Raw genomic sequence first — 15,360 nt, forward strand, 5'->3', positions numbered from 1 at the left:
TTTACAGCAATGACCACCAGTTCCAAGAAGTGACTCCTACCCGAAATGATCAATATAAAAAGTATCTCAGTGTGTTTTATTCACCCCCTCCTTTTTTTTTTTTTTTTTTTTTTTTGAAGGGCAATTACCATTTACCTACTAAGACAGAGCTGCTCAGATCCTCCTGTACCATATTTTGTCCCCTAGAATTCCAGGATGTTACATTCCCCTTTTAAAAACACAATTTTGTAGCTATAAACTGGTCAAGGCCGTGCAATGAGTTAATACAGCTCAGCCAGGATGTGACTTATGGACTAAGCTGCTTTTCTTTGTTTGTTTTAAGAGACAAGGTGGGTGAGGTAATATCTTTTACTGGACCAACTTCTGGTGGTGAGCGAGGCAAGCTTTCAAGTCACGCAGAGCTCTTCTTCAGCTCTGGGAAAGGGACTCTGAGCATCCCAGCACAATGCTAAACAATATGTTCCACCTGGCATTTTGCTGTGACACCTGGAGTACCTTCCCCAGATCTGAAGAAGAGCTCTGCCTGGCTCAAAAGCTTGCCTCTCTCACCACCAGAAGTCGGTCCACTAAAAGACATTAACTCATCCACCTGGTCTCTCTAATATCCTGCAACCGCACAGCTACAACTATACTAATTTTTCTTGACAAATAGCTTTTAACACCTCAAGTTCCAAACGCTTCAGGAAAGTTGTGGCACATTTCAGGAGGTGTTTATGTGAAGATGATCTTTAGGGCTCTGATCACTAGTGTTTTGGAAAGTAGTAACAAGGTAACACTGACCCTATGATCTCTCCTCTGGCTGGCATGCTCAGTGAAGACTTGGCAAGAAAAGCCCCAATCTTACTAAACTGCTTATCTTGTTCTGTTCTCTGCCACAAAGCAAACAGCCTAATTTGTGCCTCTTTTAATCCCACAATGTGTCACCTTTCTGAGTACATACACATTTTATCCTTCACTCAGTCTCCTATAAAGAAGCACTAGCTTTGGCATGTCCCCTCCCCCAATACATACATTTCAATATTTGACTGTGGGGGAGGGGAGACCAATACATTTTAATGCTGAAAAAATTAACGAAAAGCCAGTTTAAGTGCCCTGTGTTGAGACTAAGCCTTCCCTTGTTTCTAGCCTCCATGAGTGATATAAATCAAGGGAAACTTGTGATTTTTAGTACAACTAATTATACCAGTGAAAGCTAATAGAAAGCTAAAGTCATCTCTATCTGACTGTTGCTCTTTGCACTGAAGGTATGGTAAATCTTTTCAATTTGTTAAAATACCTTGGCTAATAACTCACATTCCATATTTAGTCCTGGTTAAATAATAGCACTGCATTGGTTTTTAGTTTTAAAGTAAGTGCAATAAAAAAAATGCAACTGAATCCACTTTAATATCATTACACACTGGGCTTCTAAATTCGTTCATGGAGTTATATCCAACACTATCCATTTTTTTCTGTGTTGAACCTTTCAAGCAAGAAAAAGACTGGAAGTGAGATCAGCTTCTTTTCTAGGCCAGTAAAATAAAGTAAGAAAAAAAAGAATCACAATGCATAGTTCTGGGAGTCTAGGGGTTAAACTTACTTATTGTGCAAAGCAGACTTTGTGAAATAAGCCTAACAACTGACATCCTGGTGTCATAAGACAAAACCACACGCAACAAATTTACAACCCAATTTCCTGTAACTTTAGAGATGGGGAGGAGGTGGACCAAGGACAAGGAATCTGCCTTATCCACCAACTGTGCTTTCACCACTAATGCCTTATGACTGCAATTCTGTATGGTGCTTCAGTAGGTGAGGGTGCCAGTGGTGTACATGGATGGCCAGTTCAAAGTGCTATAAACATATATCAGTCATTGCATCTCCAAAGTGATAACCTGCATAGGTAGTTGTACTAAACCAGTGTTTTTCAAACCGTGGGTCGCAGCATGTTCTGTGCTGGGTCGCCTTGCTCTGGGTCAGCACCGCCGACCGGGATGTTAAAAGGCTAGTGCCTACCTTTTCTGACACCGCGTTGCGTCCCGGAAGCGGGCAGCAGGGAGTCCGGCTTCTAGTCAGGGGGGCCATGGGGCTCTGCGTGCTGCCCCCGCCCCGAGCACTGGCTCTATATTCCCATTGGCCGGTTTCCGGCCAATGGGCGCTGGAGGTGCGGTGGGGGTGGGCATGGGTGAGAGTTGCGCGAAGCCGCTTGCGTGCCTCCGCCTAGGAGCCAGACCTGTTGCTGGCCACTTCCAGGACGCAGCACGGTCTGTGGTGCCGGGACAGGCGGGAAGCTTCTGACTGGGAGCCGCGGGAGGTAATTCCGCGCCCCAACCCCAGGCCCCAACCCTGACACCTCCCTCAAGCCAGAGCCCCCTCCTGCACCCCAAACCCTTCATCCCTGGCCCCACCCCAGAGCCTGCACCCCCAGCCCAGAGCCCTGACCCCCTCCCGCATCCCAACCCCCTGTCCCAACCCTGACCCCCCCAACCCAAAACCCCTTCCTGCACCCCAAATCCCTCATCCCCAGCTCCGTTGGGTCACGGGCATCAAAAATTTTCTTCAACATGGTCCCCAGAAAAAAATAGTTTGAAAACCACTGTACTAAACTAGCAAGCCACCTAAACAGATGGGCATTATGGAGAAGAAAATAAATGTGCAGTGGTCAGTATGAAGGACTGGACTGTTTTTGAACTAGTTCACATAAAACTAGGGCCACCAACAGGAAATCTGGGCTGCTCGGTATTATTTATTATTTTATAGCACCTTTTGTCATGTGTGGCACTTTACAAACAAGTAAGAGACACAGTCACCGACCAGAGATGCTTACAATCTGTGGCACCGATCCTGTAATCCTAACAGACTGACTCTACCACCTGTGCAAAACCTGATGCAGTCTACAGCACTAAACCTGGGTGAATGGATCTGCGTAAGCAATTGAAGGATCACGGGGCTTATATTTGACATGTCACAACAAAAGGTCCAGTGAAGCTGGGGTAGGAAGAGTAGAAGATTACAAGGACGAGAGAAGGACAATTTGTGATCATGTCATGTGTTTTACTGTACATGTCTTGTTCACTCTTTAATTGATTGTGCTATTTTTATTATTGCAGTTAGGAGGAGGAAGCAATATTACCATCTCACTTCTGTAGCAGCCACTGCAGAAACCAGATGGATCGTAATTTAAAAAAGAGAAAAGACAGCTCATATATGGGAGCCAGAGAACTTGATTTGAATTATATAGGAATATTTTCTTAATATGATTGCTTCCAGCTAGACAAGAAGCGAAGGGAAGGACAGGCTATCATGTACAGGGGTCCCAAAAAGTCAGGGAAAAAAGGAAGGTGGTGGGACGTGCTGGGCTTTTGGCATTATAATATACACCCAGTTGCACTAACCCCATTTCTTTCTGGTGCCTGCCAACTTTCCCTCTATGCATGAAGCCTTCCTCAGGAGACTGTTCCTGGAAATGAGGAGTCTGTAGCTACAATTAAGCACTGCCCAGAACTCCGTTTTAGTGTCAGAGTTCCATTGCGAGGGCCGGGGGGAGAATCAGTATTTCATTTGTTTGAGTAACTGATCAAACATCACAGTTTCTCCAAAACTCGAAGAGTTTACAGAAAGCAGTGAGGAAATGCCATATTTGAATAGTAACCAGGGCACATACACTTAAGCCTTTTGGTTTTTTGAACCATTGCAACCAGTCCAAAAATAGGTGGCCTGACCAAGAACAGCCTCTGCTATGCAACCGCCCCCTAAATTGTCACAACAGGTGTCCAGCCCACTGCATACAGGCATGTTTCACCTTTGCTTACTCACCACTTCTCTAGCACACAGCCAGCAACAGATAAGCAACCACTACAGGCATTGCCCTAATGAATCAGACCCAGGGTCCATCTAAATCAATATCCTGTCTTTCACAACAGCCAGCACCAGATGCTTCAAAGGAAGCTGTGAGAGACCCACAGTGGGCAGATATGGTCTCATCCTGATCTCTAATAGACAGAGACTGACCTAAACCCTGAAGCATGAGGTCAAAAACTCTTCCAAAATGTATAGTTACTGATGACAACAATTCCAGATATTCTTGTTATTCACATAAATGTCCAATTCCTTTGTGAACCTTGCTAAATTCTAAGCCTCAGTGACTTCCTGTGGCAATGGAGACCCACAATCTAATTCTGCACTTCCTTTTATCAACTTTGAATGTAGCATCTTTTAAATGGTGCACATTCTGAAATGTGAGGGTCACAACCTTAAAATATTGCCCAAAAGTTTAAACAGCACCTGCAATCATGCAATTCGAGCTTCATCTCAACCACTGCTTTAATCCTTAGATAATAATTTTCTTCTTCTGTTATGCTCATACAAAGCACACGGGATCTTTTCAGGAGAAGGCAAATACGCAGCATTTATTGAAAATACAACAGTTAGCATACGCTTTACACACACACACACACACACACACACACACACACACACACACACACACACACACACACACACACACCTGCCAGTTGATGTTTATAGTTACCAGTCTGTTGTTGCTCGAGTCGGTCGCGATCCAATGCTCCGAAGCTTTGCAGGACTGAACCCAGAGTTCCATGGCAAAACACCCCAGCTTTATAGTTTTAAATTCCCATTTGAGTCCATGCATTTTGCAATGTCATCCTGTAATCATTAGTCCTTAAGTGGTGTTATCATTTGATGGTTATTGTCAGGCTTCCCATCGTTATCCTCTATTTGTTGTCTCGCCTTGGGGGGAGGAGGGGGGGGAGGAGTGCCTGCCTCACCTCTGAGGTCGTCAATGCTGCTAACATGTTTAGCATCAGATACAATGGATGTTTCCTGATTGTCTCCTGGTCTTTCCAAGTCTCTCACTTTTTCTTGACCATCTGGACATTTGTGATGGCTTTCACACCTTATCTTTTCCTGATACATGCATTCCTCATTCTCACAAACAATCTCTTACAGAAACCTTCAAAGGTATACAGACAGCAGTATTGTATATTCAGCAGAAGACATTGTAAATCAAGCCTTGCTAAATCTTATAACTAAAACAATTCACATTGGGGCTTCAGGCCCTCAACATTCCTCTAATCTCCTTAACATAGATACAATACAAGATCCTGTCTCTTACTTACTAAAACCTTAAAACAAAGAAATGTATATTTAACTAGAATGCCTAATTTGTAATACACATAGAAAACCATAGTAGACATTATAACTTATCCTAAAACAAAAGGGTGACCATAATCAGTCATAAGGATTGTTCTGGTCTGTCATTCCTTTCTGCTATTCAAAAAGGGTGGCTAGCAGGATGAAATCAAATCATACATTAATTCTCACAGTACAATTATAAAATCCTGCTCCTACACTTCACGCCTCAGATCCAATTGGTATTTATAGTACATAGGAACTAACCTGGACTGTTTATTACAGTGCTGTAACAGAGCGCTAGAATAAAATTACAACAGAAAACCCATGCATTATCAATATTAAAAGTCCTCCACATTCACCAGCAGAAGTGGCATACCAGGGAAACCTCCATCTTCTCCACCACTTGTGAAACCCATTTGCTGTGCTCCTTTGGCAAAGCAGGAGTAAACACAATCACAAGACATGGGCTGCTGAAGGGGGGGGGGGGGGGGATTGCACTATGACTCTTACTGGAACACTGTAAAGCCCCCTGAGAACAGCAGGCCGCAGAAAACCCTGCAAATCACACACTGTATATGTTCTTCCTTAGATCGTGTTGCTGTGATTTCCTGTTAACACAACACAGCAGCACAGGAGCATGTGGGTGCTAGTTTAGCCTATGTTCCACAGGAGCAAAGATAGCCAGAGCCCTCCAGCCATCCAAGCACAGGAGATAGAGTATTACCTCAATATTTAACCAGAGTATTAAAGCATTCTCATGCCAGAACCAGAGAGCTGCCCCACGGATACAGTGCTCATGGAGGTTGGCAAGTGCAGCGTGACACACTGCTTCACAGCAGACAATCGGGCCACAAAAAGAGCCTTTTGAGTCTTCATTAGACAGGTATTCATTACTGTCCCTTCTTACCGGTTCCCGGCCATCCATAGCCTCCATCCAAAGCTTTCGGTCCTCTTCAGAAAGTGCTTGCATGGTGATCACACCAGGCCTGTGGAGAAGAAAGAAACACTGCAGTGAAAAAAGAAAAAGAGGGGGGGGGGGGAATCAGTCTCATCAGGTAGACCAGACAGAAAGAGAAGATGAATTTGGCATAAGGTTCAAGAAGATACCTTCTGTGCTCCAGACCTGGACTTTGAAACAAATGAAATTAAGCCTCAAGGCATCCACCAATGTTTTACAGGAGAACCAATATAATACTGGAATAGGACATTTGGCAACAAATTCTTCTCTCTCGTAGCCTGGTACAACTCTATTGACTTCAGTGGTACTGCACTGGTGTAACTGATAGCAGAGCATGGGCCGTGGAAGGTATCCAAAAAACAAGGAGCAAGCAGGTTACAATAATGAATCCAAGGACATTAAGGGCTCACAATAACCTGGGCATAAACACCAGACAACATAACAGTAGCTTCACTGGAATGAGGCTTCAGTGAAACTTGCATCCTGAATTCTGAGGTATGAACACCTCCACAAACTGCCATAGCTGCAAATTGCTACTGATAGTCCCATTTTATTCAGTACAGTCAACCAGTAGGTTTCAATGGAGATTCATCCCTCCACCACACCCAAACAACAAAGGGAAATGCTGATCACTTAAGAACTGTTACTCCTCCCCACATTGGAGGAGGCGGAGGTGAAAGAAGATTTTGTATACTGCTTAATATAAATCCTGATGAGATTGCTGGCATTGCAACCAGACAGGATCTGCCAGTAACTCATGTAAACAACTATCAACAAGGGCCTACCTGGGCATTCCTCATTTATCCAGAAACTTTTCCATTCTGTACCCCAGTTGCCACTGTTGCACCTCAAGTATTGGATTTTTTTTTTTTTAAGTACAATCCAAGTTAAGCGTTTGTCACTCGGGTTCATACAATCTTTGAACAACATGAAAAGCAGAAAATTCAAACCTCTTATTGCCTTTATACTTGGGAATATACATATTTTCTATTCACTGTCCTGCAAAACACCCTGTTTTCCTCACGGCTTGTTTTCTCTTCTCATTGCTTACTATTCTTTCCCTATTCACATCCACTTTACAAGTAGCTCTTTCCCTATTTAATCTGGACACAACCATACCCCAAGGCTGTAGTGTATGATGACAGCTCTGTGCTGAGACTGATAAAACACCACTCAAAGCAATAGAATAAGCAGCTTGAATGGTGCAAATATCGTTAAGAACCCTAAGAAAGAAAACACCTCAGATATAGTGCTTAATACCGCATGTCAGCCTTATGCCTCCCATAGCTGGGATCCAGTTCTAAGCCACTTTCACAAAAGTTATAGAGAATTTACATCCTGGGACATATAAGCACTATAAATAGCAGCTAGCTTTTCTGTAACACTTTTTTCCTGCAGATCTGAAATTGCTTTACAAACAAGGGGCTCATTGACCTCATTTTAGAGATTGGGAAACACACACAGGTGAACTGATCTGCCCACTGCATGTGCAGTAACCCTCACCCTGGCACTAGCTAGCACCTGCTGCGATACAGCAGCACAGAATGCTGTCCTGGGGAGAGAGATGGCCCAGGACAGGGCAGCTTGAGCTAGGAAGGGGGTTCAGAATCTACCCGAAGGAGCAGTTGGAAAAGCTCTTAGAGAAAGAGAAAAGTCAAGATGCTGAGCTAGCAGATGAACCGGAGGCTGGGTAGGAGGTGAGGTGATAAAATATAAGAACAGGAGAATAAAAGTAGGGGACTAGGAAGTGAGAAGGAGGAAAGAAGGAAAATAGGAAAGGTTTCAGGTCAGGGGAAGCAGAAAATAAAAAAAAATAAAAAAGACGACGACCTGGGTATGTGAGCAGGCACTATTAGGGAAGGGAAACAGCGGGAAATAAAATCTACTGCTCTACCAGAGAAAGAGTATCAAGGGAAAAAACTGAAAGGAAATATATTTGGTGAAAAAGAGAATTGATCAAAAAGCTGTGTTCGATGAAACAGAACCTGAAAACGGTAAACAAGAAGCCTAAAATACATGAACCGAGAGAATGACTGTTTAAATAGCTACTGACAGAATACTGTTCAAAGGTGCCTGATGGACCAGGGAGGGCCCACTAGGTGAAGAAACCCCGCTTGTGGGTAAACTCGGTGAAAAGAGGTACAGGCACAAGAACATCAAATCTAAGGGAGCACTTCAAGCCAAAGAAACACAAAAAAGCAAAGATTTACAACCAAGGAGAGGGAAAGATAAATATTCTCTGAAACGATACAGTATATTGTTAAGTAATCTCTTTTGTTGTGGTTAACAACAATGCATTTGGTACTAACTGCCCAGAGTGTACAAGCTCACAAAAGGTTAATGAGTTGGTAAGCTATAGTTTATTGTTACAAGTAGTAAGTTTGGTAATGTTCTATATTATTTATGCTCATGGTACAATTTTGGAGTTTTTCCTTATAAATTTCTAAAAATTTAAAATTATCCCCTTTGTCTTGGTTTGCCTCTACCTCTCCTCACAGGCAGCATAGCCTAGCTTAGCGGGTCACTACACAGGGGGCAGGCTGGGAATAGAATCAGGTCTGCAGATACTCGGTCCAGTGCTCTATCGACTGGACCACACTGCCTTTGTAATACCTAAATCTTTTTTTTTTTTTTTAAGACTACCTGCTCTCTTTGTAGGGTTGAAACATGGTTTGTTAACACTGTGCACAAAAAGCATGAGGATCCTCAATACAATTGACAGCATATAGCATGCCCAAGAACTTGGATGAAATTCTGCATTAGAGGAAGCAACATATGAAGTGTGCTGCCAAGACCAGGGCAGGGCAAAGGGATTTGTGGGAGTGTGTCATGAAGGTTTATTTAAACAGGATACAATTTAATGATTTGGTTTTTAATTTTATCCTACAAATCCCAATTTATCCTTCTGCAATCAGCGACTGCAAACAAATCTGAGATGGCCCCAGTCACTGTCAACTTTGTAAGTCTGTATCAATATCCCACTATAGTGAATTGAGGTTTCCAAAAGAACATCAGTGAAGCCAAGTCACATGCTGCCTCATTGGGATTCAAAACAGGTAAACACGGAGTCTAACTACTGTGCTGCTTTCATAAAACCAGGTTATGGGGAACATGTTTCATTCGGAATCTGATGTTTGAGATAGTGTATAGGGTGTTGTTTTTTCCCCCCCTGACAAGTTATTTTCAGTCCCTTTATTACAGCTCACTTTTCATGATTGAAATGTATAGCTTCCCTGATAACAGGGAAAATACAACCACGCAATTGTAGGAGGCTCGGTGAGGAGATTGAATGCATTCGGAAAAATGTGTCGGAACTCTCCTTGTAGGAATATTTGGGTGTGTCACTCACCAAAATCATTTAAGTGGAGGACTTCTGACATTCATGTTTGTATACATGGCAAGTGCTCCAGCCCCAGAATTCAACATGAAGGATCACTGCTTTCTGTAGCGAAATACAGCTGGTGCGGCAAGAAAAGAACAAGCACACGGACTTCACAGGCTTTATTCAGGCTACTTGCTGTCAGAGAGTGTTCAGCACACAACATGCCCTCCTTTTCATAATAAATCTCCAGTAACAGGCGAGGGCTGTGAGAACCTGAGTTTCCAACATGCCCTGCTCAGAGATGATTCAACAGGCGAATGAAAGCTCCATGATTGTAATGACGTCTATTTGACACCTGACAAGAGCAGAGCCTCTGCTAGCCAGTAAAACATTAAGAAGAGATTCCATTTTAGACGGATTGATGTTTCTGATCCTTTTTCTGCAGCTTTTGTGGCACCTATAAACAAGGAGCAGAGGACCAAGCCCAAACCCTACAATCCACTCCCCCGAATATCACAATTGCCAATAGACAATTCACCAAGGACTATTACAGACACAAAGCAGCTCTCAGTTTACCCAGTAGAGGACAAGGGCTGTTCAGGCTTGCAACAAGTTTAGGGCCAAGTAATCCAGAAAGAATGTATGTTATCTTTGCTAATCCCCTTGGTGAGTCAGTCAGTACTCACAGGCTTAGTGCTTTGGAATTTTACCTATTTTCAAATGGAGAGGAAACCACTTAATCTTCACTCCATTTGGAAAAGAAACACAGCTTTAAACCCTACACCAGTACTGTCAAAGCAAAGAACAAAGCTCTGTATCTGGTAGACAAGAGGATTTAACGGAAACAGTGGAATCAGTATCTAGTGGGTGGATAATTATCAACAGTATTTGCTGAATGCTGAGGATGAACCTTTTCCTAGAAACATCTTTATGAACTGTGGCAGGTTGGTACCAACCTCTCCCTTGATGGACAGAGATCACATCATGTGCTCTTTTCTAAACAAGAGTTTAAGTTAAGGGCAAATGTCTACTGGGGATGCTAACATCCTAGTTAAGGATCACTAAAAAAAGGGCTGTATCCTCAGCTAGATGTGTGAGTGAGAGACCGAGAAAAACAAAATGTGTTAATTTCAGTCTCTTACCCAAGGAAACTAAAAAAAAAAGTAAGGAATTGAAATTGTTCGTTCATAAAAAGCTTGACTCCCGACTCCCAAGGAACTAAGGACTAGTTACGCTTGAGAGTTAATTTGGATATGGTGGGATATGAATTCACAGCAGAATAGCTATTCCTGAATAACTGTGCGTAGACACTCTTGTTCCAGAATAAGAATGCCTTGCTCCAAATTAACTTAATCCACTTCAGAGTAAGGCACTCTTATTCTGGAACAGTTAATCAGGACTAGCTATAGCTAGAACTATAGTTATTCAGGACAATACAGGTTTTTCATGCTCCACATTCTCTCATGCATGGGATAAAAAGTGATAAAAGATGTTTGCTCTGCCTTTAAGCAGATAACAAACCACTGGTGTTTACTTCAAAATCAGACATTTTAACAATATGGGAGGGGAGAGAGGCTGTGAAACAATTAAAATGCCATTTATATTCCAAATGCATTTGCAATTTTCCCCACATAATTCATTTGCTGAAACATATATTGTGGTGCTTTAGTATACAGAACTGCCTTCCTGGTTGTGGTGCATTTTAAAAGATCCCAGCACATTGCTTCACTTATTGTTATTTGTACAGTGCCAGCAGCACGCTGGGCATTTTACAGACAAGTCTGAAGACAGAGTCTCTCCCTAGAAGGGCTCACAATTGAAACAACATTCTCAGGCTAGGTCTACACTGCAGCGGGGGTCCGACCTAAGATACGCAACTTCAGCTACGTGAATACCGTAGCTGAAGTTGCGTATTTTAGGTCGGCTTACCTGGCGGTGAGGACGCGGGAAAGTCGACCGCTGCCGCGCTGCCGCCGACTCCGCTGCCGCCTCTTGCCGAGGTGGATTTCCGGAGTCGACGGCAGAGCGATCAGGGATCGATTTTACCGCGTCTTCACTAGACGCGGTAAGTCGATCCCCGATAAACCGATTGCTACCCGCCGGATCGGCGGGTAGTAAAGACAAAGCCTAAGTATGGCGTTCACGCCAGCCGTTGGCTCAGACAGTGAAGCACCATGTAAAATGAACAACTGTTACAGCCAACAGTTTCCAAGAGTGGCTGTTAAGTTTCAATGCTCAGCCTGAGACCCTGAGGGGAGCCTCGCCCAGATTCTCTCACTGCAGATCTCACTAAATATAATTAAATGTATATGAATACAAATATATTAATATAAATTTATTAATACTTGATTAAAGAAATTTTAAAGCATAAGCGTGATGGGGAATACAAACCCCACACTGAAGAGGAAGGGGCTAACAAGCTGCTCTGCAACCAGGTGGCCCCACCACAGCGCTGCACAGGGGCGAGGAGGAACATGAAAAGGGAAGCAGAGTAGCTCAGTAGCAGGAAGTGAAGATGAGCTGACCCACACTCTGAGCTCCAGAGAAGGAGCACCACAGACTCTCCTGATGCCTGAGAGCTGACCAAGCCCACAAAGAAGGGGCCTGTGATTCTCTGAAGAACAGAGACTATCTTTGTGTTTTAATTTTTATCTTTAACTGGTGGGAAGTGATCCAGGGAGGCAGCTGCATAACACCCCAGGGTGCAGGATTTAGCTGCCTATCTATCATAGGGCTCTGGATTGGAGTCCAGTGGAGAGGGTGGGCTTGGGCTCCCCTATCAGCCTCTAAAGAGGGACAACTACAGAGGCTTAGCCCTGACATGGGAAACCTAGCTGGGAGGGAAACGACCCTGAAGATAAAAGGGTCTGGGCCACAGGTTCTCAACCAAACAGGGATGCCTTGAGGCCTCCTGGACTCCTTATACTTGTCCTGAAATGGACAGACTTGAATAATTACCAGGCCGGAAGGCAGAGTCACAGGAAGGACAGACCACGCAGGGCAGAGAAACAGTAAGAAACGGGGAGGCTTGGAAGACAATCTGGTACAACCCTGCCCGACCATTAGGCTGCATCGGTCGTGAGCATTCCCTTTCACAATAAGGTATCCCAGTACAGGAGTATACACTTAATATCTATATTCATTTCGCTATGTTAGGCATACAGACACAAACCTTGAAGTCAATATAAATTCTTATCGCAAATTTTGTTTTAAATGAGCAAGGTTTAAAAGATTAAATATCCAGGGAAAATATGAGGCAAAAAATCAACGTTAATACCAAAAAAGTCAAAAGTTTAATCCAAAAGGTCTGTGGAGGAAAAAAAAGTTGCTTTTCTTCTTCCAGAAGAATAAAGAACGAAAGCAAGAGAAAAAGATAACAACTTTGACTCATGTAGCATCTTATCACACCAAGACAATTTAAGTTGCTTTATAAGAGACATAAAACAGCTTACTAATACAATCTGCAAGGCTGAGCTAAGAGCTGAATGCATGGTGAAGGAGTTTGCAGTTCTGATTTAAGCAGTGACAAAGTGACCTTGTGTTTGCAGAATGACATACCTCACACTGCTATGTCAGTCTTAGGAGCCATCCTCAGGTCAAACAGCAGAGCCCAGACACAGGGCAAGTCTCCAAAATGAAGTATGCAAGGGGAGGGGGGAGAAAAAGCTGCAAATGAGGAGGGATTTAGTGCCTGAGCACTTGAAGGGTCACTCCACTGACAACATAAGCAAAGGCCTCATCTACTGCCTTGCTAGAAACATTCCCCCATGATCGCAACACATAACAGGAATCTTAAGGGTAGTTTACTAAATGCAGTCAATATGTTCTTTTACTCCTGGTGGAATTCTGCGCCACTGCACGTGCGCAGAATTCATGTCCCCCGCATATTTCTTTGCTTCCCCGCAGAAAAATGACTTTCTGACAGGGAAGCTGCAAGAGCAGTCACGCACCACTCCGTAGCAGCACAGGTACATAGTTTCAGGCCCGCGGAGCAGCCGGCAGAGAGGTAAATCACCACGGGGCTGGGGACAACCCAGCCAGTGGCTCCTACCCAGAGCCAGTATCAGCTGCTAGTCCGGGCTGGGCTGGAGGCAGGAGAGGACGGAACTTCCTCTTTCCCTGTAAGAAGTGGCTGGGGCTGCATCAGATCCACTCCCAGAAACCTCTCCCACCTGCAGGAAGCTCAGCATCCTCCTCTGCTTCCTGCCCCCATCGCTCATCAGCTGGGGGGGGGGGTGTCACTGTATGGGGAGCTGCTCCCCCATCCTCCCAACGCCTGTGCATCTGGACCTCTCATACCCAGACACCACCGCCAAGCTTCACTCTGTACACCCAGAAACCCCCTAGCACTCCATACCCAAACCCCACCCCACTGAACCTCAACCCCTGCATCTGGAGCCCCCTGCACCCAGAACGTGGCCTCAGGACCCCCACCGCTGCACCCAGAGCACCCCCCACTGAGATCCCTGCACTCAAACCCCCACCCAGATGAGCCCCACCCTCCCGCACCGCCCTGAGCCCCCACATCCAGACTCCCATGCCACTGATCCCCAAATAGCTGCACCCAGACACCCACCCCACCAATCCTCACTCCCCCAGCACCCAGGCTCCCACGCTGAGACCCCCACACCCAGACCCCTCCTCTGAGCCCCAACTACCTTCACCTGGAAGTCCCTGCAGAGTCCCATTGGAACCCCCGCAACGAGCCTCTGTGCATCCAGATCCCCCCATACTAGACCCCCCCCACTGAGCTGCCTGCACCCAGACTGTCGTACACAGAACCCTCTCACCCCACACCTGAATCCCTCCACACTGATCCCCTTCACACTTGGATCCTGCCTTGCTGAGCCTGCCTGCCCACACCTGGTACGCCTGGCGCAGAGGGGCAGGGCCCCAGGATGTTTCTGGAGCAGGCCAAGGCCTTGTGCTGTGTCAGGGTCGGGTGCAGCCTCACCGCTAAGTCCGTGTCCCAGGGGTGGGCTGGGAGGGCTGCAGGGTGACCTTCCACCTTCATGCAACCAGTGGCCTGTGCTCCCCACTGCCATGCTGGAGCCTCTGCATTTACTTATTGACAAATAAAACTTGCAGAATTTTAAAATATTGTGCACAGACATTTTAATATTTTGGCGCAGGACGCCCTCAGGAGTAGTTCTTCCTGTGCAGCAGGGCGAGGTACGCTGTACATCTCCCAAAGCCCATCAAGGGCAAGGAAGGGAGCAGGTTACCTTTACTCAGCATTAGCCATAACGGGAAAACCCCAGTAATTTCTTTCTTTTAAAGGTCACTAGAAACGTGATACCAGCAAAGGAACAAGTACAAACTGTATTGCATGTGACATGAGGAGAATCACTGAAACTCACTAGCCAGAAAGGAAAAGGGACTGCAAGTCAGATGACAAGCTGCGGGGGGGGGGGATTGGGGATGGGAAAAAGAGCAGTGTCCCCATTCAGAAGCTACTATCAATGATCTAAGTAGGCCAAGAAGCCCTGCATGAATACACCTCTACCTCAATATAACACTGTCCTCGGGAGCCAAAAAATCTTACCGCGTTATAGGTGAAACCGCGTTATATCGAACTTGCTTTGATCCGCCGGAGTGCGCAGCCCCCTCCACCTCCCCCCGGAGCGCTGCTTTACCGCGTTATATCAGAATTCGTGTTATATCAGGTCGCGTTATATCTGGGTAGAGGTGTAATTCAGATGCCCAAAACAGGCTCACTACACTCACAGCCACCCAGTCAGTAGAAATACAACTAACTTAATGCTGTTTCAGCAATTAGACAGCACATAAAGAAACAGCCCATGAGAAAGCATGTGGCTATAATGGATGCCTGCATGCTTCAGGAGTGCTGAGGTACCAGCTGTTCCCAAGCCACCAATAAATGGGCTTTCTAGCAGAATGGTGCTGTACTTCAACAACGTTAACGGTCTTGATGAATGTAACA

The 15,360-nt window shown here is 45.0% G+C and overlaps 1 protein-coding gene across 2 annotated transcripts in view; it reads right to left on the reverse strand.

Moving 5' to 3' along the window:
- ARHGAP26 (Rho GTPase activating protein 26) overlaps nucleotides 1-15,360 on the reverse strand; it is a 316,741-nt gene that overhangs the window by 182,853 nt on the left and 118,528 nt on the right. For both annotated transcript variants that reach the window (XM_065408873.1, XM_065408872.1), the window contains exon 11: nucleotides 6,044-6,122. In XM_065408873.1, coding sequence (XP_065264945.1) covers nucleotides 6,044-6,122 — 79 coding nt within the window. The remainder of the gene's footprint in view (nucleotides 1-6,043; nucleotides 6,123-15,360) is intronic.

The sequence above is a fragment of the Emys orbicularis genome, chromosome 8 (assembly GCF_028017835.1).
Source record: "Emys orbicularis isolate rEmyOrb1 chromosome 8, rEmyOrb1.hap1, whole genome shotgun sequence".
Lineage (NCBI taxonomy): Eukaryota > Metazoa > Chordata > Testudines > Emydidae > Emys > Emys orbicularis.